The sequence below is a fragment of the Eretmochelys imbricata genome, chromosome 5 (genome assembly GCF_965152235.1).
Source record: "Eretmochelys imbricata isolate rEreImb1 chromosome 5, rEreImb1.hap1, whole genome shotgun sequence".
Classification (NCBI taxonomy): Eukaryota; Metazoa; Chordata; order Testudines; family Cheloniidae; genus Eretmochelys; species Eretmochelys imbricata.
In genome coordinates this window covers 53,104,250-53,130,626 of record NC_135576.1, presented here as the reverse complement: position 1 = coordinate 53,130,626, position 26,377 = coordinate 53,104,250, and the positions used below count along the sequence as shown (strand labels likewise).

Below are 26,377 nucleotides of genomic sequence, written 5' to 3'. Positions count from 1 at the left end.
TAGGAAGGCAGTAATGCAAAACTGTCTCAGTCAACTGGATTGCATTTAGCATTTCAAGAGAGTCATGTATATACTCAGTAGTTTACATGTTACAAGGTACAAAGCAAGAAGAAATAATATGTTGAGCATCTAGTGTATACATTGGTTTGTATATATTAGAAAGAGTGATGGCTTTTGAGAACAATAATGGGAAAGGCCAAAACATTATCTCAAAATCAAGGTAACCTTTCTTTCTTAAAGGCATATTTTATGCAGCAATCATTCAAGAAAACAGTAACTATTTAGTTTATTACACTTCTCTCTCTCTTTAAAAAATGCTGTAAATCTTTCAAACCTTAAAGATTTGTTGGACAAACCCAGACTTCAAATGATGAATGGTTATGCATAAAAACATATAATCTGAATAAGTAGTTATTTTTAAAGCATAAAACACTGCAGAAGTCCAAAAATTTAATGAAAGAGAGCATGTTTTCCCCACTGTAAAAGAGTTACACATTTTAGCCTGCCTTAATGTACATTTATAAAGTACTGTTTCAACCAAACACTTAATTGGGGAATGAAGGATGGTGTTTGAGCTTTAATCTGAGTTTCTTCACTTTGGTTGCCTTCTTGAAAATTTTCTGTTTTTCTGTTTTTTTAATTAGATTCTCTTGGTGCTGTGTTTTTGTGTAATCCCATACTGCTGCAGAATTTAAACTTTCATTTAAAAATTTATACATCTCTCTCTCTATTTGTTGCTAGGCTCTCATCATTGTGAAGAGAAACTGTGGATATAAATTGAAGCAGTGATGACAATGAGATTCCATGCACACAGTGGGAAAGCCCAGTATAGGAATCAAGGGATGTTGTGAAGATCTGTTTGCAGAATTTCATCCTGTCATGGAGTGTAGCATTTTATGGTACCACAAGAAGACTTAGATTTTTTCCATATCTTATTGACAGCTATTACAGAGATCCCTTCTCCCAACCATCACTGATTAGATTGGAACAGCATTTGCTCAGTGTGGACTATAAGACACTGGACGTATTAGATTTACTGCTGTAGCTATAGTGGTGGAAGAGTTTTGAGGATAAATTGGACCTCACAGCCTTTAAGGCCAGAAGGGACAATCATGATCATCTAGTTTGACGTCCTTCACATTGCAAGCCACAGAATCTCATCCACCTACTCCTGTAATAGACCCTAATCTCTGGCTGAGTTACTGAAGTGCTCAAATTATGATTTAAAGGCTTAAAGCTACAGAGAATCCATTTTTTACTCTAGTTTAAACCTGCAAGTGGCCCATGCCCTATGCTGCAGTGGAAAGTGAACCCCCCCCCAGGGTCTCTGCCAATCTGACCCAGGGGAAAATTCCTTCCTGACCCCAAATATGGTGATCAGTTAGACCTTGAGCATTTTGGCAAGATCCAAACAGAGGGAAATCTGGGAAAGAATTTTCTGTAGTAACTCAGAGCCCTCCCCATCTAGTGTCCCATAACCAGCCATTTTGCTACTGGCAGTCGCAGATCAGCTAAATGCCACTGTAGGCAGTCTCAGCATACCATTGTGACAGTCTGTTTTTTCCCCTATTTTTACCCCTTTTACAAAACTATATTACAATTTGTACCAAGTCTACTGTGTAAGGTATCCTTCAAAAACTCCTTATTTGCTGATCTATACTGTCCTGTAAAACATGTGTGGCAACATTGTAAAAGTTATAAGATTCCACTGTATGATATTACCCAGAATATGTTCCAACATATTCTGGAGGGCAGTCACAAACAAGCTGCCCAGAGACAAAAGGTTAGCCCATGCCTCAGCGAGGTGTCAACAGAATCAAATGGACCACCACCTGATTAAGTGACCACTCTTTGGCAGAACAGAGGTGGGGGGCAAAAGATCTACATTTTGACAAAGAAGCAGCTTAAGGTTCCTGGCCACACCAAATTTCTGTCTGAATATCATCTGTAAGTAAAAGGCGCCCGAGGTTTGAGAACTGAGGGGCCATAGGTGTCCATCAGTCCAGATTGTACCCTGGGGAATGTCACAACCATCCCCTCCATAAACTTATTCAGCTCAGTCTTTAAACCAGTTAGGTTTTTTGCCCCTACTGATCCCCTTGGAGGCTGTTCCAGAACTTTACTCCTTGGATGGTTAGAAACCTTTTTGTAATTTCAAGCCTAAATTTGTTGATGGTCAGTTTATACCCATTCATTCTTGAGTCAACATTGGTGTTTAACTTAAATAACTCCTCTCCCTGGTATTTATAGAGAGCAATCACATCTCCCATCAACCCATCAACTTGTTTAGTTAGGCTAAACAAGTGAAGCTCTTTGAGTCTCCTCATATAAGATAGATTTTCCTCAGATCATCCTAGTAGCCCTTCTCTGCACCTGCTCCAGTTTGAATTCATCTTTCTTAAACATGGGAGACCAGAACTGCACACAGTATTCCAGATGAAGGTTCACCAGTTCTTTCTATAACAGTACTAACACTTCACTGTCTCTCCTGGAAATACCTCACCTGATACATCCTAAGATTGCATTAGCCTTTTTCACAGGTGCATCCATGGAGAGAGACTGATTTGTCCCCACGTGGCAGTATCTCCATTGCCCTCATTCAGAGGTTCTGGCAGTGGAAGACAAGCTTTAAATTCTGGCATTACATTTGGTAGAATTTCCAACTTTAAGTTCCATAGAAACCTTACCAGTGGAAGCTGGCCAGGAAAATCACTACCTTTTTCACATCTCTTAAGCTCCACAAAGGAGAGAGCTTCTTTCATGCATCTTCACATGGGCCCCCTGTGGAGACAGATACATAAAGTGTGGACCGGGTGCAGTAACTCACATGAGTGGGGCACTGTCAGGATGGATATAAACTGTTCAGGAAGGACAAGTAGGGGAGAAAAGGTGGAGAAGTTGCACTCTATGTAAGAGAGCGGTATGATTGCTTAGAGCTCCAGTATGAAACTGGAGAAAAGCCTGTTGAGAGTCTCTGGGTTAAATTTAGAGGTGAACAACACGGGTAATGTCGTGGTGAGCATCTGCTATAGACCACCAGACAAGGAGGATGAGGTAGATGAGGCTTTCTTCAGACAACTAACAGAAGTTTCCGGATCACAGACCCTGGTTCTCATGGGGGACTTCAATCACCCTCATATCTGCTGCGAGAGCAATACAGCAGTGCACAGACAATCCAGGAAGTTTTTGGAGAGTGTTGGGGACAGCTTCCTGGTGCAAGTGCTGGAGGAACCAATGAGGGGCCATGCTCCTCTTGACATGCTGCTCACAAACAGGGAAAAATTGGTAGGGGAAGTAGAAGTGGGTGGCAACCTGGGCAGCAGTGACCATGAGATGGTTGAGTTCAGGCTCCCGACAAAAGGAAGAAAGGAGAGCAGCAGAATACAGATTCTGGACTTCAGAAAAGCAGACTTAGATTCCCTCAGGGAACTGATGGGCAGGATCCCCTGGGAGGCTAATATGAGGGAGGCAGGACTCCAAGAGAGCTGGCTGTATTTCAAAGAAGCCTTACTGAGGGCACAGGAACAAACCAGCCCAATGTGCAGAAAGAATAATAAATATGGCAGGCGACCAACTGGGCTTAACAAAGAAATCTTCAGTGAGCTTAAACACAAAAAAGAAGTGGAAACTTGGATAGATGACTAGGGAGGAGTATAAAAATATTGCTCGATCATGCAGGGGTGTAATCAGGAAGGCCAAAGCACAACTGGAGTTGCAGCTAGCAAGGGATGTGACGGGTAACAAGAAGGGTTTCTATAGGTATGTTACCAACAAGAAGGTGGTCAGGGAAATTGTGGGACCCTTACTGAATGAGAAGGCAACCTAGTGACAGATGATGTGGAGAAAGCTGAAGTACTCAATGTTTTTTTTGCCTCGGTCTTCACAGACAAGGTCAGCTCCCAGACTGCTGCACTGAGCAGCACAGTATGGGGAGGAGGTGAGCAGCCCTCAGTAAAGAACAGGTTAAGGATTATTTAGAAAAGCTGGACAAGCACAAGTCCATGGGTCCAGATCTAATGCATCCAAGGGTGCTGAGACAGTTGGCTGATGTGATTGCAGAGCCATTGGCCATTAAATTTGAAAACTCATGGCGATCGAGGGAGATCCCGGACAATTGGAAAAAGGCAAATATAGTGCCCAGCTTTAAAAAAGGGAAGAAGAATAATCTGGGAAACTACAGACAAGTCAGCCTCACCTCAGTCCCCAGAAAAATCATGGAGCAGGTCCTCAAGGAATCCATTTTGAAGCTCTTGAAGGAGAGGAAGGTGATCAGGAACAGTCAACATGGATTCACCAAGGCAAGTCATGCCTGACCAACCCAATTGCCTTCGATGATGAGATAACTGGCTCTGCGGATATGGGGAAAGCAGTGGACGTGATGTACTTTGGTTTTAGCAAAGCTTTTTGATACAGTCTCCCACAATATTCTTGCCAGCAAGTTAAAAAAGTATGGATTGGATGAATGGATTATAAGGAGGATAGAAAGCTGGGTAGATCGTCGGTCTCAATGGGTCCTGATCAACGATTCAATTTCTAGTTGGCAGCTGGTATCAAGCGGAGTGCCCCAAGGGAGTCCTGGGGCCGGTTTTGTTCAACATCTTCATTAATGATCTGGATGATGGGATGGATTGCACCCTCAGCAAGTTCATGAATGAAACTAAGCTGGGGCGAGAGGTAGCTACCCTGGAGGGTAGGGATAGGGTCCAGAGTGACCTAGACAAATTGGAGGATTTGGCCAAAAGAAATCTGATGAGGTTCAACAAGGACAAGTGCAGAGTCCTGCACTTAGGATGGAAGAATCCTATGCACTGCTACTGGCTGGGGAGCGACTGGCTAAGCAGCAGTTCTGCAGAAAAGGACCTGGGGATTATAGTGGATGAGAAGCTGGATATGAGTCAACAGTGTGCCCTTGTTGCCAAGAAGGCTAATGGCATATTAGGCTGCATTAGTAGGAGCATTGCCAGCAGATCGAGGGAAGTGATTATTCCTCTCTATTTGGCACTGATGAGGCCACATCTGGAGTATTGCATCCTGTTTTGGGGCCCTCACTACAGAAAGGATGTGGACAAATTGAAGAGTCCAGCAGAGGGCAATGAAAATGATCAGGGGGCCGGTGCACATGACTTATGAGGAGAGGCTGAAGAACTGGGCTTATTTAGTCTGCAGAAGAGAAGAGTGAGAGGGGATTTGATAGCAGCCTTCAGCTAACTGAAGGGGGGTTCCAAAGAAGATGGAGCTTGGCTGTTCTCAGTGGTGGCAGATGACAGAACAAGGAGCGATGGTCTCAAGTTGCAGTGGGGGAAGTCTAGGTTGGATATTAGGAAACACTGTTTCATTAGGAGAGTGGAGAAGCACTGTAATGGGTTACCTAGGGAGGTGGTGGAATCTCCATCCTTAGAGATTTTTAAGGCCTGACTTGACAAAGCCCTGGCTGGGATGATTATTTGGTGTTGGTCCTGCTTTGAGCCCTGGGTTGGACTAGGTGACCTCCTGAGGTCTCTTCCAACATAATCTTCTATGATTCTATGGACTGGGGGCAGGGCAGCAAAGGTAAATAGACCTAGAGTCCCAGAAACCAGCATAGAGATGCAGGTACCCATACTGAAAAATGATCAGTGTTCATATAGCACAAGACATGTTCAATGTCACGTTTTTCTGCCCAACTCTCAGCTTGATTCTTCAGACCTTCAAAAAGGTAAACATTCTCTAGGGATTTATTACATTTGTCAATTGGCAGCAATAGTTGCTATTTATATAACATTTTATTGGTAGAAACTAACAGCTTCTTGAGAGTGGAATTTTGAATGACATTCAGCTTAGGTTAGCTAATTTTTTTTTTTTTTTTGCTTCAGGCACAATTAATTCAAGCATTTATATTTCAGGTTAAGTCATGGAACATTTTAAAGTTAAAGTTGAGTCTATATACAAACATTTGCTGCAGCAATCAGTCAGATCAGCAGTGAAAGATTTTAAATCAGGCAATGTCTATGAATGGATGTATGAATGAGCCTTTTGTAGCCCTGTCATTTCTCAGACATAAAACTTTTGTAGCAAGCAAAATATGCTAGCTATTTATGTTTTTACTTTGTGATTTATAACATTGTTCTAAAGCCCATTGTGAGTTTCAAATGTTGTGCCAAAGTTCTTCAAAAATGGGTGCCTTAAGTTAGACTCTTAAACCCTCATTTAGGCTCCAGCGCTGCAAACACTTACACAGGTGATTAACTTTAAGCACATGAGCAATTACTCATGTGCTTATAGTTAAGCACATGCACAAATATTTGCAGGATCAGGGCATGAGTAGCCAGTTTTTCAAAAGTGCTGAGCACCCAACAGTTCCCACTGAAATTTGAAGCAGTGCACAGGCTTCAGTCCAGCAAAGCACTGAATAAGTTCTTAATTTTAATCGTGTGAGTAGTCCTGTTGATTTCAGTGAGACTATGCACATCCTTAAATACTTTGCTGGATTAGAACCTTCCTGGGACAAATGATCTGGTCGCTGTTAACTTAAATGTGAGTTGGAGCAGGCCCTGCCTTTGCAGGCCCAGCTCCTGCAAAAACTGAAGCCCATACTTAACTTTACACACTTGTGTTGGCCCATTGCCATGTAAGCATGCAGGATCAGTAACACAAATGAACTTGGCTTTCTAGGACAGGAAAAGGTCGGCCATTTAACTTTGCCAACTAACCCCTTTACATTTATGGCTCCCAACCTGAAAAATAAAAGCAAGCAAACAAACAAAAAAATCCAGGAAAGGTGTCTTTTTATAAATGCATTTATTCTTTTTAGAAATCACCTTGAGAAAAATCAGTAAAGCATTACATAAATGACTATATTAAAAGGCTATGTCAGTGTCTCAGTACAGAAGAATAATTACTTTGACAATATTCAATATGTTAGAAAAAACAGACAATATCAACTTACAGCCATTTCACTCCCAAAGCCAAAAATACATCTCAGAGTGCATACTGAAGTTATGTTCATGCTAGAAAGGTGGCCTTTGAGCGCTTTAAAGAGCAGCCATAAATTAAACTTATACAGGTGTTTTCCATCACAAAGTACAATTTCTAAACTAATTCTTTTAGAATAAACACCTCAATAATGCAGAGAACAGTCCAGTCCCTGAGCTGTGCTTTGTGCAGCTCGGGAAAGGGGCTGATGGTGAGGTGGGGAGGGCAAGTATAAGTTGGCTTTAAGCCACCAGCAGGTCCCCACTGTAATGTAGAGCAGCCAAGGATTGCTGGGGTGTAGAGATCTCTCGGCCATGCCCTCTTTCCCCAAACACACTCCCTACACTGGAGATGGTAGTATTGGGCCTCTGATTTTAAGACCTCACCAGAGTCACACAAATCAATCTAAGGATCAGGTCCAAGAGCTGGAATGTCCGTAGTGAAAGATTTTGACAACTGATGTGATTATACAGATAGGCTAGAATAATTTGCCATCCCCATTTATAAATAACCCTCTCTGAATAAGGGCTTCAACTCAATGTGTAATTAAACTTAATGGTTTAACAGCTAGAGTTGAACAGGAATTTTGTTCTGATAGTTTCTCAGCAAAAACAGAATAAAAAGCCTAGTTAGATGTCATCAAAGAGGTCCTCTGGCTCAGCAGTGTTTTTCTGAGTTTCCAGTGATGACACATCTGACGGGTGCTTGCCTGATGCCTTTGATGGGGCAGGATCAAGTCTGGAAATGTAAAGAAAATAAATTTATTTGAAAGAAATTTAGCTACATAATTAAAAAATCAGATACAAACACATGAAGGGAAGTTAATCCTTTAATAGTCTATTCTAAGACTTTTTGTTAAGACTCAGCACAGGATGAATATATCCTTTGAATGTGTCCTTTGTAAGACATACTAGTAACTTGCTGAGATGTCATTGGCAAAACAAGCCGATGAAATATAATCTTATAATTATTTAATCTCTAATTGCTTTTCTGTTTAATTTGTCATGACACTAAGGACACTGAAAATTACAACTCCATCTGCAGAGCCAACATGAAGAATTTGATAGAGTCAAGAAAGGAAAGAAATATAGAGGCAGCTGTGCAGTATTTATGTCAGTTCCATGATAGGTCTATCGATAGCCATTCCTGCTATCACACAGAACGATGCAGAATTAATTGCTCCCTTCTCATTCCCTAATGTTTGAATTGTGGCTGTTGTCCAAAATGTTGGCATTTAGGCATAACTTTTAGTCCCTGACCTCTACTTGTGTGCATTCCATGTTTGAAGTTTTATGTTAGTATACGGGTGATTAGACTTGTGAGCCATGGGTGCATGGACATTTTGCTCATGCACAGGTGGAAGGTACATAGAGCTCTAGCAGAAAATTTAGGATCAGATTCTCATACTCTTACATTATTCTATTCTACATAGCTTCTTATACTGCCCTCATCATCATAGTATCTCATGACCTCTGATTAGCGCATTAAGTGATGTAAGTAACATCTATGGTTCATTCTCTCTCCACCTCTCCCAGGGGGACAATTGTGTGTGCAATGTAATATTTTGTTTTGGCAGTGTTTTTGTTTGTTTGTTTGTTTGTTTGTTTTTAAATGTATACAGTATTATGCCTTTATGTTAGAGAAGACAAGCTCAAAGAATTGCACTTTGCATTTGCAATGGAAGGTGGTGAGGTTTGTGAAGGTACTTAGTTGCTGTGGGAGTTTATTCTCAGCCTCAGACCACCTCCCTGGGAAAGTTCTGTCTTCCGCACAGATGAGTTTTACCCTTATGGTAGAAAGTTCCATTGTGCCTAAGGAGCAGAATTACTGACACAGTCTTCATCCCAGAATTTCAGGAAAACCCTTAGATAAACTGGGCCCAGGTGATAAGGACCAAAATCTTGAATTGAACTCGATATTCCATGGGAAATCAGCATAGAGAGGGAGGACAGGTTTGATGTGCTCATGGTAGCGAATGTTGCTGAGGAGACATGCTGCAGAGTGCTGTACTTGGAGTTTCCTAAGTGCTGGTGGCTTCATGCCCAGCTATACTTTATTGCTGTAGTCAAGACAGGAGGTGACAAATGTGTGTATAACTGAGGCCAGATCATCATCTGCCAGGATGGGATGAAGTCTTCTAGCCAACTGAAGATGGCATAAAGCATTAAATGCTGCTATGAGAGAGGTTAATGTCAGCAAGGAATCGAAGAGCACTCCTAAATTACAGACTGATTTGACTGATTGTGGGTGTGTGATCTTCAACCAAAGGAGACAAATCCATGGGTGTAAGCTGTTCAAAATATTTTCCTTTACCCACCAGCATCACATCTGTCTTACTCAGATTTAGCTTCAACCAGCTATTCTTCATCCATGAGCTGACCTCATCCAACCATTAGGTTATCTTGATGGTAGTAGTCTGGTCATATGTGGTGAAGGACAGGCAGAGCTGTGTTTCAACAGAAGTCAGTGGAACAAATTGTAGAGGAAGGGCACCAGAATCTGGCTTTTAGCCCATAATCTCTGGCAAGCAGGATCAAGCAGGCAGATTTATTCAGATACCAGTTGTTCATTAGCAGTCATCCAATTAGTGTTTTATTCTTCTTTATGTACACTGTGATATTCAAGTTTGCCTGTTGAAAATGCACTGTCTTTTCATCAGTGGGTTGGTTTAAATGATTATACCGCTAACTCCAGTACAGGACTGCACACCTGTTGAGTTTGAATCCCTAGCTATCAACTACCCATATCTACTTTACAAATTAATGTAAAGACTACAAGCTTGAAAATAGGCCTTCAGTGTTAATTTCAGCAATAATTTTATGTTCCATATGTAAAGCTAATTGTTTTAGGCATTAAACATAAAATCAGACTTATAAATCCCTTCCAGAAATCTTTACACTCTGCAACAAAGAAAAGTGACATAAATTAGATTAAACAAAATAGATCATGAGATGAAGAACCTGGCTACTGATTAATTTTAAACTTATTGGTGCTACTGATGCCTCTGTGTTTTTGTAACAGTTAAACTGCTGAAATGATAAGACTGGGTCTTTGAAGCTAAGTTTGTAAACTGAAAGCATTAGCCATACAGAGGAAATACATTTCTTACAAGGAAGTCTCATATGGAAAACTGAATTTTGGCTTTAAAACTATTTGATTCATTATACATTGAGATTATTTGTTAAGTGCCTGCCGCATGCTCTGTGCTGGGCACAAAATAAGGACTGGTCCTGCCCCAATCTGACAAAAATGGATATTATAGTGAAGGACAGTCTGCCCAATAACACAATCTAAGGTGTGTAATGCAAAAATCTGAGCAATAACATGGACTGGTTTCTTCTGAAATCAAGCCATGGAGAGATTCTGACAAAGAGCAATTCATCCAGTGCTCTGAATGACCCAATAACAACTATGTGGGTGAAATGAGACAATCATTACACTCTCGAATGAGCTCACATAGAAAATTAATAAAAGACAAAAACACCATATCACCTGTGAGTGAACATTTTTCACAAAGTGATCACTCTGTATCTGATCGGTCAGTCCTCGTCCTCAAAGGAAACCTGCACAACACCTTCAAAAGATGAGCCTGGGAGCATAAATTCATAACTTTGCTAGACACAAAAAATAAAGACTTAGAGACACTGGATTTATGGCTTATTACAACAATTTATAACCCACTGACTATCTACTCCCCTACTGCCTTTTTTCTTCCTGCATAGGTGTTAACTAGCCACTTCACCTTGAATGGTCACTTGAAATATTATGTAACTACTGATGCTAAACAATCCGTTCCATATTGTATTTAGCTTTGAGACTCTGAGGACATTTCCCACACGCTAAGAAGAGCTCTGTATCTCGCAGGCTTGTCTCTCTCATGAACAGAAGTTGGTCCAGTGAAAGATATAACCTCACCCAGCTTGACTCTCTTAATATCCTAGGACCAATACGACTATGACAACATTGCCAAGAGCAACTAAATCAAATTTCAGTATAGTCCTGGATTTATGCAGGGATTAGGGACTATATTTACAACCTTAGGCAACTGGGGACCCTTATGTTTACATGGAGTCCCACTGAAGTCATTGGGTCCTGCATTAGGCACAGGAGTTCTCCTGTGTGGTGACGATTGCAGGACCTGGGCCTTAATTTTCCCAAGTTTCAAAGAGAGTGCGTGCCTGTTGGATCACTTATTGAAGACTTGCCTTTTGGGAAACTTAAACTCCATTAATGCAGCTGGAAAACTGCTAACTCAATGAGATAATTTCATATTTCCTGACATTAAATTCAAACAGGAGGCCAGATCTGCAGAAGGTGTAAATCAGCAGAGCTCTCTTAAAGTCCCTGGAGCTCTGCTGATTTACACCAGCTGAGGTTTGAACCCACAATTTGGAAGAAACTAGTTGAATTACTGGATATTTCTTTCCACAGCTGAGGATGAGCCCCAAGAAAGAGAAGATACAGATGCATTACAATACTTGACACACTAGTGCAGCACTGCATAGCAGGGTGGTACAATGGCATTGTATAACCTGGTGATAAAAGTATTTCCTTCTATGCAATGAGATTCAATACATGCCATTTATTTCAAGTGACTTAACTATTTCTTTGTTCACACAGACCCCCACAGGAGATCCCTGCAACACAATTCTTGATGGAGCATGCAGCCAATTCCATTTTGTAAGATCTCTGAAGGGGGCTGAAATAGAAAAACATTTTTTGTGTGACTGCTCCATTACTAAAAAGAGCTTTCCAGTGGCAAAGGATTAAATATTTTTACTTGCACTGGAATAAAATCAGGTCAAAGGCAGCCAAATTGGCACAACTGCCAATCTTAACATACCATTTGCATATGCTGGGAACATGCAAAGTACTTGTATTTAGCCATGTTGGTTTATCCACCACCAGGGTATGTTGACACTTCTATTGATGGTTTTGTTCTGGCTTCTAACATGGGATTTGAAGCAATGAATATTGCAGTAAATTAATATTTTAAAACTTTTTCCAAAAAAATTAAATCAATTTTGGAGATGTACTTGTGTCCTTGAATCCTGATGTTCTCAGCTTTTCCTTAGGTTATTGTCTTAACTACTTAATGTCAGAAGGTGACATTTTGCTAAGAGAGGAGATGTCTTCCCCAGTCCTCAAGATGTGGGGTTGCATCTCAGACTGGGGCTGAAATCTTCAATTTCAAAGGTTTGGGGATGCCTTTTCTTTGTGTGTGTGTGATGATTCATGACAGTTTTGCATAACATTTTATTTTTTATTGATTGACAAAGAATGGTCTATTAAGGCATAAGAAATTAATAATATTAGAGGAAAATCTGATTTAATATATACTTTCTTTGGAGTCATCATAAAAAGTAGGTGGCAGTAGTAGCCCACAAACAGAAAATTAGTATTCATTTTAATATTCAAGTTTAGACAAAGGTATGAAATCTCAAACAGTAAAAATATAGCCACATTGCATCTAACAGAATAAAAGACAGGAGCAAAATTTGTGTTACAGAGGCAACATTTAGTGCCAAGAGGCAAACTGATTCTTTGATTGATCAACAGGTTCGTGTCTTATTGGTATTAATGGTGGCCTCATAGATGGTCCCCTCTGGGAAAAACTGTCATTACTAAGGAAGGAGCATTAGGAAAGGAGTTTAGAGTAAAGGCATAGGAGAAAGCTGCCCAGCCCTTGTGGCTATGTCTGAGATCCTCAGCCTACAATGACAGAATCTCCCCTTAGTGTAAGTTCTTAGTTAAAGAAAACAGAAGCATCGTATTGATTGCCTGGGGCTATTCACCAAACAGAGAGAAATGCAAAAGTGACAAGGAAAGAAAGACAATGAAGGGAGGTGAAAACATCTTACATAAATACATGCATCTACAGTGCTATTCATAGGACATTTTTTTTCCCATAGCTGAATTCAAAAGTGTAAAGTAGATAAAGTGGAGTTCACATGTGACTTAAATATGATCAGCTGTTCTCCCTGGTATAGGTTCCAATGATTATAAGGTATAAGTCAGTCATTACAATTTTTTATTTTTTTTTAAAGAAAAACCTCTCGAGAACCCGGTTTAGGTTTTGGCAGCACTAATGATTTCAGCACACTTCCAAGCAGTCATTTTCCAGATTTTGTCTGTTCTGGCATTTGGTTCTGGAAGGAGAGTGTAAACTAAGCCATAAATTTCCAATTGACCTTATAAAGTGAGAAACCCTCTCCTGGAGTCCTGAGAAGCTTACTCGTTGAAACCAGCAGCCCCAGAAATTACCGCTGATGAGCTCTCCCCGCAACGTGTGTCAGTAAAGAACCTGAACATTAATTCTACGGAGTTCAGTAGTCTTGGATGTAATTTCATCGGCTCAGGGAAAGGATGAACGAACAAGTTGGAAAAAAGCCCCTTTCTGGAAACTGTAGAATGATTAATGTGTTAGTTAAGTCATATGACATTTAAGTTTTAAATAAGATGTTGAAAGCCAAATAATTGATTTCTGCTTAACTTTTACTACGAAAAAGAAGCAAAAAAGTGTATTTGGGGTATAGAAAACATACCAATATGTTTCATTTAAACGTGGACTATCTCTAATTCAATGCAACTTTAAAATGACATTTTAAATGCTTGACTTAGCTTTCCTTTCATTCACACCAGTGTAAATCAGGAGTAATTCCACTGAGATATACTAGTGTTAGCAGAGAATAGCCCCTATATCTAGCTACCTTAGCATTTGTAACACATCCATCGCAAAAAGAAAAGGAGTACTTGTGGCACCTTAGGGACTAACCAATTTATTTGACCATAAGCTTTCGTGAGCTACAGCTCACTTCATCGGATTTTCTTTGGTTAGTCTCTAAGGTGCCACAAGTACTCCTTTTCTTTTTGCGAATACAGACCAACATGGCTGTTACTCTGAAACATCCATCACTGTAACATCTTGTCAACTGCTGGAAATGGCCCACCTTGACTATCACTACAAAAGGTTCCCCCTCCCCCCCACTCCCTGCTGGTAATAGCTCACCGTAAGTGATCACTCTCGTTACAGTGTGTATGGTAACACCCCTTGTTTCATGTTCTCTATGTATATCAATCTCCCCACTGTATTTTCCACTGAATGCATCCGATGAAGTGAGCTGTAGCTCACGAAAGCTTATGCTCAAATAAATTTGTTAGTCTCTGAGGTGCCACATGTACTCCTTTCCTTTTTGTAACATCAAGGCGACAGGTTTCAGAGTAGCAGCCGTGTTAGTCTGTATTCGCAAAAAGAAAAGGAGTACTTGTGGCACCTTGGAGACTAACAAATTTATTTGAGCATAAGCTTTCATGAGCTACAGCTCACTTCATCGGATTTTCTTTTTTCATCAAGGTGACAGTAACTCTTAGTAGAGACAAATCACTGGCAAATTTAATTTAAACTGCAGGTATGTGTGTCCACTATAACCAGTTTTTTCCCCAATGGACAAGCCAAATATTGTGGGCTCACTGAGCACCAGGGTTCAGATTGTGTCCAATTCCAATACAACTACACAGGTGAGAGTTCTCCACACTGCCAGCACACCACCCAGCAGAGCTGTGATGGCATGGGAAAGTGGAGAGGAGTATGCTTTACTCAAGAAATGGCTACAGCAAAATACTCCCACCCCAAAGAATTATCCATCTCCTTCCAGGAGCACTTCCTGGGGGGAGTGCATCTGCATGTCACCCATACTTAGTGCACTGAGAAAATATTCCATGTAGTCCCAGCTAAGGTCAGCAGAACAGATTATTATGAACTTGTTGAATTACATGGTTAATGAACAATATATTCAAGGCAGAAACCACAAACCTAATGTTCAGACAGGGAATCAATATCTCTTAATCAGCCTCAGCCTTTGGCTGCAAGCCAGACTGTACCTGCATTCATCATAACCACTATGGAGAGTATGATAAATCTGGAAGTTTCCCAACAAAAAAAACCTAAGGCAAGCCCTTGCACGAGCCACTCTTTGTTCCATGAAATGGTAAACTATCAGGAGCTACATTTAAATTATGCACGTAGAATGAACTTTCTATAACTATCCTTGTAAAGGGGGCAGGATGAGTTGGGAATCACTTCAAAATGATGAAAACAGATTTACTGGTTGCTGTAACAGCTAACTGGCACATCCATTACACTAATATGACATTCATATACCTCTTAATTCTTGTCAAGATGGGTTCATACAACATTAATAAGAAGCTATTTCATAATTTAATCTGAAAACATTATAAATGTGTTAAGAACCCTACGAACTCTATACACAAGATTTATTAATTGCTGTTTAGACAATACTTCACCTAAAAGAACAACAATGTCAATGCTTTTTAAAAAGACCGGATCTTGCTTGATGGCAAGATTCCCAATGACTTCACTGGTCCTTACTCAGTATAAACTACAAATTAATAAATATCCAGGGGGTAAAATAAACATAGTGATGGATCTTTTATCTGATCAAACACACTTATGATTCCTTACTAATAAATGCTTGCTTTAAAAACTAAGCAATAGATATAACAAATAAAAAGCTGAAATCATGTTTGTTTGAGACAAGTACCATACATTTCTGTGGCTCATTTCTACTTAAAATCCTTTTTACTTAAATAAACTAGACCACATACTTAGTTTGAGAAATATATTTGTAGCCACTGTCTTCAGAGGAAAAAATTAAGAATCCAATTCCTAAGTCATAACCACAAAAGTATACGCTGCAGGAAAATTTAGTTTTCTTAGGAATTAAGAGCTTTTATAAAACCAGTGAATTATAAATGCATCAGTTTAAATTTTAAAAGTCATTTTATATGATTGGTCCTGTAGTTGGTTTCATCACATTTACATTTATATACTAATAGTAAAGGCCAAATTCTGGCCTAAGATTCCTCCGTGACGCAGAGAAGGAGCTGTTCAGCCTGGCCAGACATAGCACCTGGAAATCCTGAGATGGGGCAGACACAATCCCCTTGAGCAACTGTGTAGCTTCTATGCACTGCTCAAATATTTGCCTTGCTCAAGGGCAGAGTGTATGACCCTGCCTCACTGGGTACTGAGAGGTGATGCCAGGGAAACTATGAACAGACACAATACTGGTTGGTAGATTTCTGTCTGGCCAATTCACAATCAGCCGTGGAGATGCTTAAAAGGTCCACATGGCCCAAAGATGAAGCTTTTAGCTGAGAACCAGGAAGTACATGCAGGATCTCAAAGGTAAAGAACCGAGGCCAGTTTGAGGAGGATAGAGGAAACGGCAAATTTCAGCACCCTGGTGGGGGTTACTGCAGCAGCAGCCTTCATGCTTCCAGAGCAGTGAAAAAGGGGCAGGATACACAGGCAAAAGGGGCAGGATACTCAGGCACTGCTGTTCAGTAGTGGACAGGGACCACATTTATAGGAGACCTCCAGTCCCTCCAAGCCAATCCAGAACATGCACAGATCCACTCCATAACCCTCGCAGAGCAAGCTCAGTTGTCCCCAGAAAGGTCAGTGTGGTGTGTTATTGAATTGTGTGGCAGTGGAAAGCTAGCTAATCCCTGTTACTGAATAGATCAGTATCTGGATTTGGTACTGAAGTATCCTTTACTGTAGGTATTTAATGCCTCATTATCACAGTTCAGCTCCTTACTGGCACAGATAACTTCAGACTGAAATTAATTACTGTTTTGCTGCTGAAATGTCATTATTCACATGGGGCTAGGCCATGACATTTAAGGCACAGGCCTCTGAAGAGACAAAATAGAGCTTCAGTGCCCCAGGAGAAGTGCCCCAGGACTGTGACTGAGTCCGCCTCCATGCACACTGAGGGTGGCCAGTCTGTTCCATAGTGGTGGATGAAATAGTTGCTGCCCTCATTGTGCCAGCCCTACTCCACAGGATAGGGCCATGACCAAGCCTCTTGCCCACCCCGATTTTGGTGTCCTGATCTGGGGGGAAACAGGAGTCCCTGCACTCCCCAGAGCACAGTGAGAGTCGGGAACAGCCCATGCCCAGCTGTGTGTGGTGAAGGGAAGGTTCACTCCATGCCTATCCGCTCCCATACACCTTCTCACTGATCACTCACTATCAGGCCCATGTTGTGCACTGCCCAATGTCAACACAACCGGGGGTCATGAGCACTAACCCACCCCACAGGAAAAGTTTTAAAATACATTCTGGTTTTCATTGGGTCTTGAAAACACAGAATACACAGATGGCAGCTACTGCAGTGAAATCATGCCCAGTACAATCAGAGAAATAAAGCTCCCAAAGCTGCAGGAAATCCAGTAATAGGACTAGTTTTGAAATCTAGCCTTGAAACTGCATTTCGTCTTCCATGCCTCAACCTTTTCTACTTTAGTTTGTGCTATTGAATCCCTAACTCAGGAAAGCATTTAAGCACATGTTTAAATCCCATTGACTTCCATGGGAGCTAAGCACATGCTTAAAGTTACACATGTGCTTAAATGCCTTCTTGGATCGAAGCCTTAGACTCTAACTCTTTGGATAGAAATCATGTCTTCACACTTTCCTCTACAGTACTTAACCTACAGTACTGGAGGAGGGATAGCTCAGTGGTTTGAGCATTGGTCTGCTAAACCCAGCGTTGTGAGTTCAATCCTTGAGGGGGCCATTTAGGGATCTGGGGCAAAAATTGTGGATTGGTCCTGCTTTGAACAGGGGGTTGGACTAGATGACCTTCTGAGGTCCCTTCCAATCCTGATAGTCTATGATTGAATACTTTATAAATAATAATTTAAAAAATAAAAATAAATTCCCTTTTAAGAGCAGAGGACCAGTGTTTCTCTGATGTAAGGTCACCTAGTACTGACAGAACAGGTTATCCCTATATCTATTACAAAGTAATGGGTGGCTCAAAATACACCTGCTGTCAGAAGGATGTAAACCCACAAGCTCCTTTAAAAAACAGAATCAAAAGAAAAAAAAGCTACTTTATACACACACAACTGGCATCTGTCCGAAACCTGTTCCTAGGTTAAATAAACCTGCTCATAAGGTTTGAATTAAGAACATAAGAATGGCGATAGTAGTCAGACCAATGGCCCATCAAACCCAGTGGTCTCAGGTGGCGATTTAATGGGTCTGGGGCTCCAGCTGCTGCTACCGCAGTGGAGCCGAGAGCCTTTTAAATCACCGATGGCTCTGGCAGTGGGGCTCCAGTGGCAATTGAAATGGCCCGGGGCTCTGCTGCGGGTAGCGGCGGACGGGAGCACCTGGCCCTTTAAATGGCCGCTGGAGCCCTCTGCTGCCGCTGCTACCCCAGGGCTCCGGTAGCAGGGCTCTGGCGGTGATTTAAAGGGCCCAGAGCTCCACTGTGGCAGTGGCAGCTGGAGCCCAGGACCCTTTAAATGGCTCTTGAGCCCTGGGGCTCCCAGCTGCCTCCACAGCTGGTAGCTCTGATGGTGATTTAAAGGGCCTGGGGCTCCCAGCCGCCTCTACTGCAGCCGGAGCCCCGGGCCCTTTAAATCTTGATTTAAGGGCCCCGAGGTTCTAAAGGCCCCGCCTCTTCCGGTCGAGGCCCCACCCCTTCTGGTCGAGGCCCCGCCCCCTGCTCCGGACTTGGGGCCTCAGTACGGTTAAGTCCTTTAAGTTACTTTCACCCCTGCCAATGTGATTTATAAACACATTTTTCACCAACACCATTCACCTGGATGCAGAAAGCAGCAGTGCATTCTTAATAAACCTGGAAGCTATTTAACCTGGGATACTGATAGTAGTTATATATTTTTACTGGGTCTGAATTCCACCTAGAGTTCTTTTGGCATCCAACAGAATTGTACTTCATCTCTCCCCACTCAAACTCACCCATGCTCTTCCTGCCCTATCTTCAGCTACAGAAATAATTTTTTCAATAGTGGGGAAATCAGACCTTTGATTAATCCTGAAATATGTATGATCATTCCTAGGGAGACTGACATCCTTATGTAAATTTCAGAAGTGAAATGTGATAAAATGGAGCACTGGGAGGGAGAGGAGGGTCAACACCCCACATTCCCCCCCCACCCGAAAAATAAATTACATCCATGGACAAAATGTAAAATAGATACAAAGCAGCCAGTGGGTGGTGGATAGGAGAATGGAGTAAATAGCTGCTATAATAAGAGGGTGGCTTTTCATCTTCATCACAGTGCCACCTTTTCTTGACATGCCACCTAAGCCAGGGGTAGGAAGAGGGAAGGATAGGAGCAATTTCTACCAGCTCTGCATCAGTTCAGAAATCTCTTCCACCTTTTACATTAGCTGCCAATGGATCATGTCCCCTTCATGCTGCTCAGGTGGTGCAAAGGGGATGGAAGTGGGGTTGAGAATCCTGCTGAGTGTATTTAACCTGTTAATTGCCATAAAGCATTCTTCTTAGAACCTTCTTGTTCTTTGCACTTTTGACACTTTGCAAGATATTCCAACATCTTTCCCTTTAAAAAGTAGACATACTAAAATGCCCATTAGATGGAGGAAGGGACTCACCACAAAGGATTTTCATTTATTTGCATATGGAAAAGCAACTCTCTGGAGTTCCCAGTGCTATACAACAATTATTTGAAAGACATACTATTCCACAGGTCAAAAGGACCACACAAAAAAGACCTCCATTCTCTTCAGAATGATCCACTTCTCTCACTCCAAAACTCTAATTGGCCCTCAGGCCAGTCTTGTTCCCTGTGCTTGCAGCAGGGAAGACAGCTCAAAATCACCAATGACCATTTAACAGAAAAGTTTAACAAAAGACCAAAGAGCTGGGTCATTACTGTTTGGAAGGAGGCTGCAAAGAGTGCTGGACCCTAGGAATTTTAGAAAGGATTGTACCATCTCCATAAACAACAAAACCTCAACTAACCAGGACCATTGTACTTCTTTCATGAATTTCACATAATATATAACAGATTTCTCCCAACTAGCTTCTCTATTACTTCTTTGTAGATGGTCCAAATTCAGACTAAGATTCATTAGCTCTCTCTCTTTCACACACACACACACACACACACACACACACTTCTTTTCAGTACAGGAATTTCCCCAAAACCTTTATTTATACAGATAGAACGTTAGATGCTCAAGTGGTGTAAATCAACCTAGCCCAATTGATTACAATGCAGTTATGCCAGCTAAGGATCTGTCCCAAAAGATCAAATGGAGGGAACTACAGCATGGGAGCTGGCCAAAACCACCTCAGACTCCATGCTGGCCCTCCGAGATTCTGATGTTTTTACATAGAGTCAACTCTTAGAAGAGAGACAACTTCAGCTTCCAAAGGGTGAGCCATAAACCTTGCTAATGCACATTTTCTAATCCATTTGTAAATAAAATAATTCTGTAATTATACAGAAGCAATAGCCAATGAAAGTATATATTGTGTAAGATTATCTTTAAAGGCTTCAAGGAAATTAAAGTTTAAGAGCCCTAAAAATATCTCTGAAAATCCTTTTATGTCATTGCTTAAAGTAGTGTTTCCCAAACTTGGGACACCGCTTGTGCAGGGAAAGCCCCTGGCGGGCCCGGCTGGTTTGTTTACCTGCCACGTCCGCAGGTTTGGCCGATTGCAGCTCCCACTGGCCGCGGTTCGCTGTGCACAGCCAATGGTGGTTGCGGGAAGTGGTGCGGGCCGAAGGACATACTGGCCGCCGCTTCCCACAGCCCCCATTGGCTGGGCACAGCGAACTGCGGCCAGTGGGAGCTGTGATTGGCCAAACCTGCAGACGCGGCAGTTACACAAACTGTCCGGGCCTGCCAGGGGCTTTCTCTGAACAAGCAGCGTCCCAAGTTTGGGAAACACTGGCTTAAAGCATCCTGGATTGAAATTTTGGGCATACTGCAGAAATATATCTACATAGAGTAATTGATTTTACAAGACATGAGTTGATATGTGTTGCATGCTGGATGACTACAATAAACTTTATTTTTTAATTATGAATGTTCCTATTATTGATTTTTTCTGTGAATTTAGTGTTCATAAATAGCGCTGGATTGATGGGCCTCAGAGCTAGACTGCAGAGAGAATGGATGCCACAGATGGCAGTAACTGAAGCTTCTTCAAACTGCAGTGCCAATGTGCATCAATCCTGATTTGGAGAAGTCACAGTACAGATGAGCGGGCAGTTTGGTTTCCATGCCCATTCAGTGTTTGATGTCTCTCTTGTGTTCCAAGATTCAGATATCTGTCACACTTATTTTACACAGGACACCAAACAAACTTCAGTGATTTTGGTCACCGTGACCTCATCCAGATTCAAATTGGTGACCTAGTAAGAAATAGGTAGTGAAAGGAGATCACTTCTCAGGTCAATACGGAATCAAAGCAACAGTACAAAATCACTCCAACACAAAATTAAGGTTGTTTTCCTTACAAAATCTTCTTGGGTCTATGTGTTGAATCAGACTCTGATCTCAGTTATGAAACATCAGTGTAAATCTGGATAGCTTCCCTGAAGTTCACCTGTACTAATTTGATATTAAAATGACAGTTCAAACCACTAACAGCAAAAGTAGTATCGATCTTTCGGAGTCTTTAGCTCCTTGGTGATCAGTAACTGCAGTGCAGGATTACTTGCTGCCAAACATGGACTGACTTTCCTTTTTGCAAGCTTCAGCATGGTGTTCTAAAGGACGTTTTGTCTGTACAAGCACGTTAAGGAAGAAGGCAGCAGCACACATCTGTGCAACTGGGACTTTATTAGGAGACTACAGATGTCAATCAAAGTAGAATAATCACAGTGCACATGTGAACCAGATGCTGCCTATGTAAAATAACCCAGGGTGTTATACAGATGAATCATTGAAAACGTAATTACACATCAGTCTTAGGTTATTAGTATCAAGGCCACTTATTTGAAACCCATCTGGTTTCATCAACCCTGCAGTACTGGGAAACAGGAAGAGAGGAACTGAAATTTTTCAAGTACAAGCCCCTCATTTGATGGCTTCACTTTCTTTCTCTGAAGGATAAATAAGTAACAATTGTATGTTCACAGTCCTCCATCTCAGAGTTAGTCCCCATCTGCTGTCTTTAATTAGTTAAGATTGTGTCAATGTTTATATTATGAATCCTGTTTTTGCAGAAATCTATATCTTTATTGAAAAAAAGAAGTGTTCCAAGCTAAACCATGACACACAAGGTCTTGACCCTGGGATGAACTTTGATGCAGAAAAGATTCAGAAAGATCAGTTCAGATATAAATTAATGTAGGTACCTAATAGACTTATGGTTTAAGAAGCATTTTTTTAAAGTACTACTATAAATAAAAATGGCTATTGGAAAAATTAAATTTGGCACTCAGCTTTTTATACAGTGTAATCACTGTTGGCATTTGGGAAAAATACAGAGAGTGGGATTTATAAAAAAGTTCACAGTTGACCTCTCTCTACTATCAATGAATCAACTTGTTTAGGAGCAAGGTTAAGTCAATGCTTACGCACTTCTGAAAAAGAATCCCACCCAGAATTAGCTTTCAGTGGTGGCTTGGGCACATCAGCATTGAGGATTCAGTCCCAGATCCTAAGAGGTATCCAGGGGCCTAACTCCCATTGAAATCCATGTCAGTTTGACCCCTAAGTACCTTTTGAGATTCTGAGCCTCAGCCCAGCAAGGGGCTGAGAGGTCCCATCTCCTATTCATTTCAATGGCAACTGATGGTGCTCAATAGCTCTTTCAGTGAGATTGCCAGCATGTTGCAGCTTCAGTCCTGATGGACTTTTCAAAAAAAAAGTTTTATTACTATTAAGTATTTGAGGCTTAAACAATGTTTAAATACACAAGTAATTTCTACTTACATATTTCCTGCCTGCTGCATTTGGGCCTCATTCAAAGTGCCTTGAAGTCAGTGGGAGACTTTCCATTGACTTCACTAGGCTTTGGCTCCTAAGTACAGAATATACTTACATGAGACTCTCTCAAAGCTCAGGAGGGTGTCAGTGGAGTCAGAGGTACTGGAACTAGGGGTGCTGGGAGTGCTGCTGTACTCCCCTGGTTTGAAGTGGTTTGTATCATATACAGGGTTTACAGTTTTGTTCAATGGCTTTCAGCCCTCCCACTATAAAAGTTGTTCCAGCACCAATGGGTGGAGTGTATTTTTAATCTGTATTTATTTACAGAACACACTTTGCTTTTTCCAAATGTCTGCAGATAGACTGACAAGAGAGTGCTGTGAAACTTCTCAAAAGTCAACTGTTGTACACATCAGGGAGATTTTTATCTTTTTAAATAACTGTTAAAATAAAAATAAATACATCAAACCACCCTTTTTTATGCACTATTAAGACTGTGATACAAACCAGAAGCAAGGAAATTCAGAGTTAAACCCAGGACATTGTATTTAACTCACCCTATCTGGTGAAATTTAAGGGTGATCTTTTGGTGTTCACTTTGAGTGTACTTGCTTGTGCTTTGCTGTGTTAGAAATTATAATTATCCGTATATGAATATACAATACCACTCACTATGAAAAGTAATAGAATATACTGATATATACTGAAGGGGGAGAATGTAACCTCTACATCTTCAAAGGCCATAGTCTTTGCCTGGACTGGTAGGGAAAAGGCGAGTGGCTCTTTTAAAAAAAGCTCACGAAAGCTTATGCTCAAATAAATTGGTTAGTCTCTAAGGTGCCACAAGTACTCCTGTTCTTTTTGTGAATACAGACTAACACGGCTGCTACTCTGAAACCTGGCTCTTTTAAGGATCTCCTCTACCCCAGGGCTTGCTGAAAAGGGAGGAAGGCATCACCTGGGCTGGAGGCAGGCCGGTGGGGTTCAGGTAAGCCATTGGCCCCATGCTCTGGGGAGGGTATATGAACCCTGACCCCGCTCCCCGCCCCCTCCATGCCCCAGGATTAGAAATGAGATGTGTTCTTAGGAAGCAGTCCCACATAATTGGGTATCAATATGCAAAACTGCAAACTGCAAAATCGAGACACAAGGTCAAAATTTAGTGCGAAGCCCTAAACTGGGAAATATTGAGACTACTTAATAAGCAACATGAGCTTTAATACTAATTTACAATCTAGAGCTAGCCACACACTGTAAGAAAACAAATTCTGTAATACTATATATTGGTAATTGTAATAAGATATGCAGGCAACAGCAATAAAACTCTTCTGAAATCTGGTTGGAACTGCTGAAAGCAATTAAGGAGTGGCTTGGAACTGTCACGCGTCAAGCTTAATGTAATTCTTTTGAGTTTGCATTTTTTTCCACACTCTGAGGAAATCGAGTTCAAGCCATTTTCTGGAGAAAATGCTTCTCAATGAGACCAGGAGAAATTGAATTGTGCAGTCCAGAAACACCATATAACGCACAAATAAAATTATACTCCGTGTCACAGCAATCCTTCAGGAAAAAACCCACATTGTGAGTATCTTTGGTGGAAAATATGTGAGCTTGGTTTATTACACTGATCCAAAAGAGACTTTTACAGTGAGAGCATGAAAATTAACTCCTCAGGTTTGGTGAGCCCATTTTTTTTTAAAATTATATCAATTGTTTTTTGTTTTTCTAAGCTGGAGAAATGCTCCATTTTGGGGGAAACAATGAAATAATAAAAAATAATGAGTCACTGGCTTCAGCTTGAATACCGTCATTTATTAGCGGAATAGATTCTGGCTAAAGGAGAGCCTACAGCTGAGTTGCCACTTTAGAACTGAGCAGTACTGTAAAGCACACAGGACTTCTCAAGATCCTTTGGAACATGAGCCAAATGACCAGCAAGCACCCCAACAATTACCAAAGCCAGAAATTCATAGTTATGTGCTGATATGACACTGAGATTAAATAAAATATGAACAAACGTGTATTTATGATTTACTATTTAATGGCAACATTGAAAAGAAATTTTAAAATAAAGCAGAATTCCTAAATATTTTTAATGATGATTATTATTTGTACAGATTACACCAAGCCAAATTTTGTTTTATTTATTTAATTAATGCATTTATTTTTAAAGTTCAGCGAAGTACATGGTCATGAAAAGTGCCAAATTATCAGGGTGGAAGACCCAGCCTAATTCCTTTTTTATCAACAGACCAGGTACAACATGGGCAGCACTCGTGACACTGGTCACCTGACAAAGCGCCTGATCCAAAGCCCGCTGAAGTCAGCTGGCATCTTTCCATTGATTTCAGCATGCACTGGATCAGCCCCATAATGCTTAAAGGGACCGTCCCTTCCGGTACCTGTTCAGTCTACAGTCTCTCAACTGAGGCTGCCCACAACAGTGCTAATTAGCACAGTGTTTTCTGAGATGTAGATACCTATCTAGCAGGATCTCAAATGATATAATTTACTTATTTCACATGTGCCAACAACTAGCTATCAGATAACGATGGCTTTCAGGCACCAATGAGTGGGGCTGGATTTGAATGGGTGGCACAGAGGTGAAAGGCTCAATGTCCCAATACCACTGACTCTCTTCCCGCTCCTCCACATGTTGAATTGCCACAGGAAAGGGGAACCTGCATGATCTTCGAAGAAGTTAGCAACAAACAGATTGGAACTGTTATACCAAAGTACTTTTCAAAGTCCTGAATGTTCAAGAAATTTCAGATTATATGGATATCAGACTTGATACACAACGGGCTATTTACTCCCAAACTATGGTCTACAGATCACTTACACGTGGTCCATCGAAGGCTGGCCAGTGACATGCTCCTTGCTCTTCCCTAAAGCTACTAAATTACATTCAAGACAGCTATAATACATTTAACACATTCCTAATATTTTTCCAAGTAAACAATTTGTGAACCCTTGCAACAGGCTATATTGCTCTTTAGAGAGTGGAGGGCGGTCTTGTGGTTAAGGCAGTGAACTGGGGTTCTTTCCCCAGCTCTGCCACAGACTTCTTTAGGCAAGTCACTCTAATTTCTCCATGCCTCAATTCCACATCAGTAAAATAGGGATAAGACTTCACAGGGTTGTTGTGAAGTTAAACACATTAGTGTTTAGGCGGCACGCAGATATTATAATGATGGGGCTATAGAAGTACCTAGATAGATATAGAGATGGTATACATACGGTAATGGCAGAAGGAAACGCTAGCTCAAATATTAAAAGAGTGTTAATGTGCCTTCTAAACTGTTTATGTCACATCTGTTTGACTGGGGCAAAGAAGACGTGTACAAATTATACATAAATTTGCACAGTATATCAAGCACAAATAGGACTTTCATAAAACTTGCATTAATGGCTTTGGCTGGTGAAGCTGGCAATATTTCTTTTTTTTTTTTTTAAACTTCCACTGTTAGCCAAAACGGTGACAAAAAGAGCAATGTGCTGATCTGCAGCCTAAGAGACAAGACGCTTAAGGGAATTAATTGAAATGAAGTTGCCAGACAGACTGCAGTGGCTGAATGCACTAAAGAAAAAAACGCAGCTGAGGGGTGCAGTCTCATCTCGACGCACAAGAATTTGATCCCTAAAACTACAATAGAGGATGTTACTGATGGA

General features: G+C 41.1%; 1 protein-coding gene across 7 annotated transcripts in view; it reads right to left on the bottom strand.

Annotated features, from left to right (window-relative positions):
• Positions 1–6,760: 6,760 nt before the first annotated feature.
• Positions 6,761–26,377, bottom strand: part of XRCC4 (X-ray repair cross complementing 4) — a 285,182-nt gene continuing 265,565 nt past the window's right edge. For all 7 annotated transcript variants that reach the window (XM_077817149.1, XM_077817156.1, XM_077817157.1 and 4 more), the window contains one exon: positions 6,761–7,689. In XM_077817149.1, the coding sequence (XP_077673275.1) occupies positions 7,581–7,689 (109 nt within the window). In that variant the 3' untranslated portion in view covers positions 6,761–7,580. The remainder of the gene's footprint in view (positions 7,690–26,377) is intronic.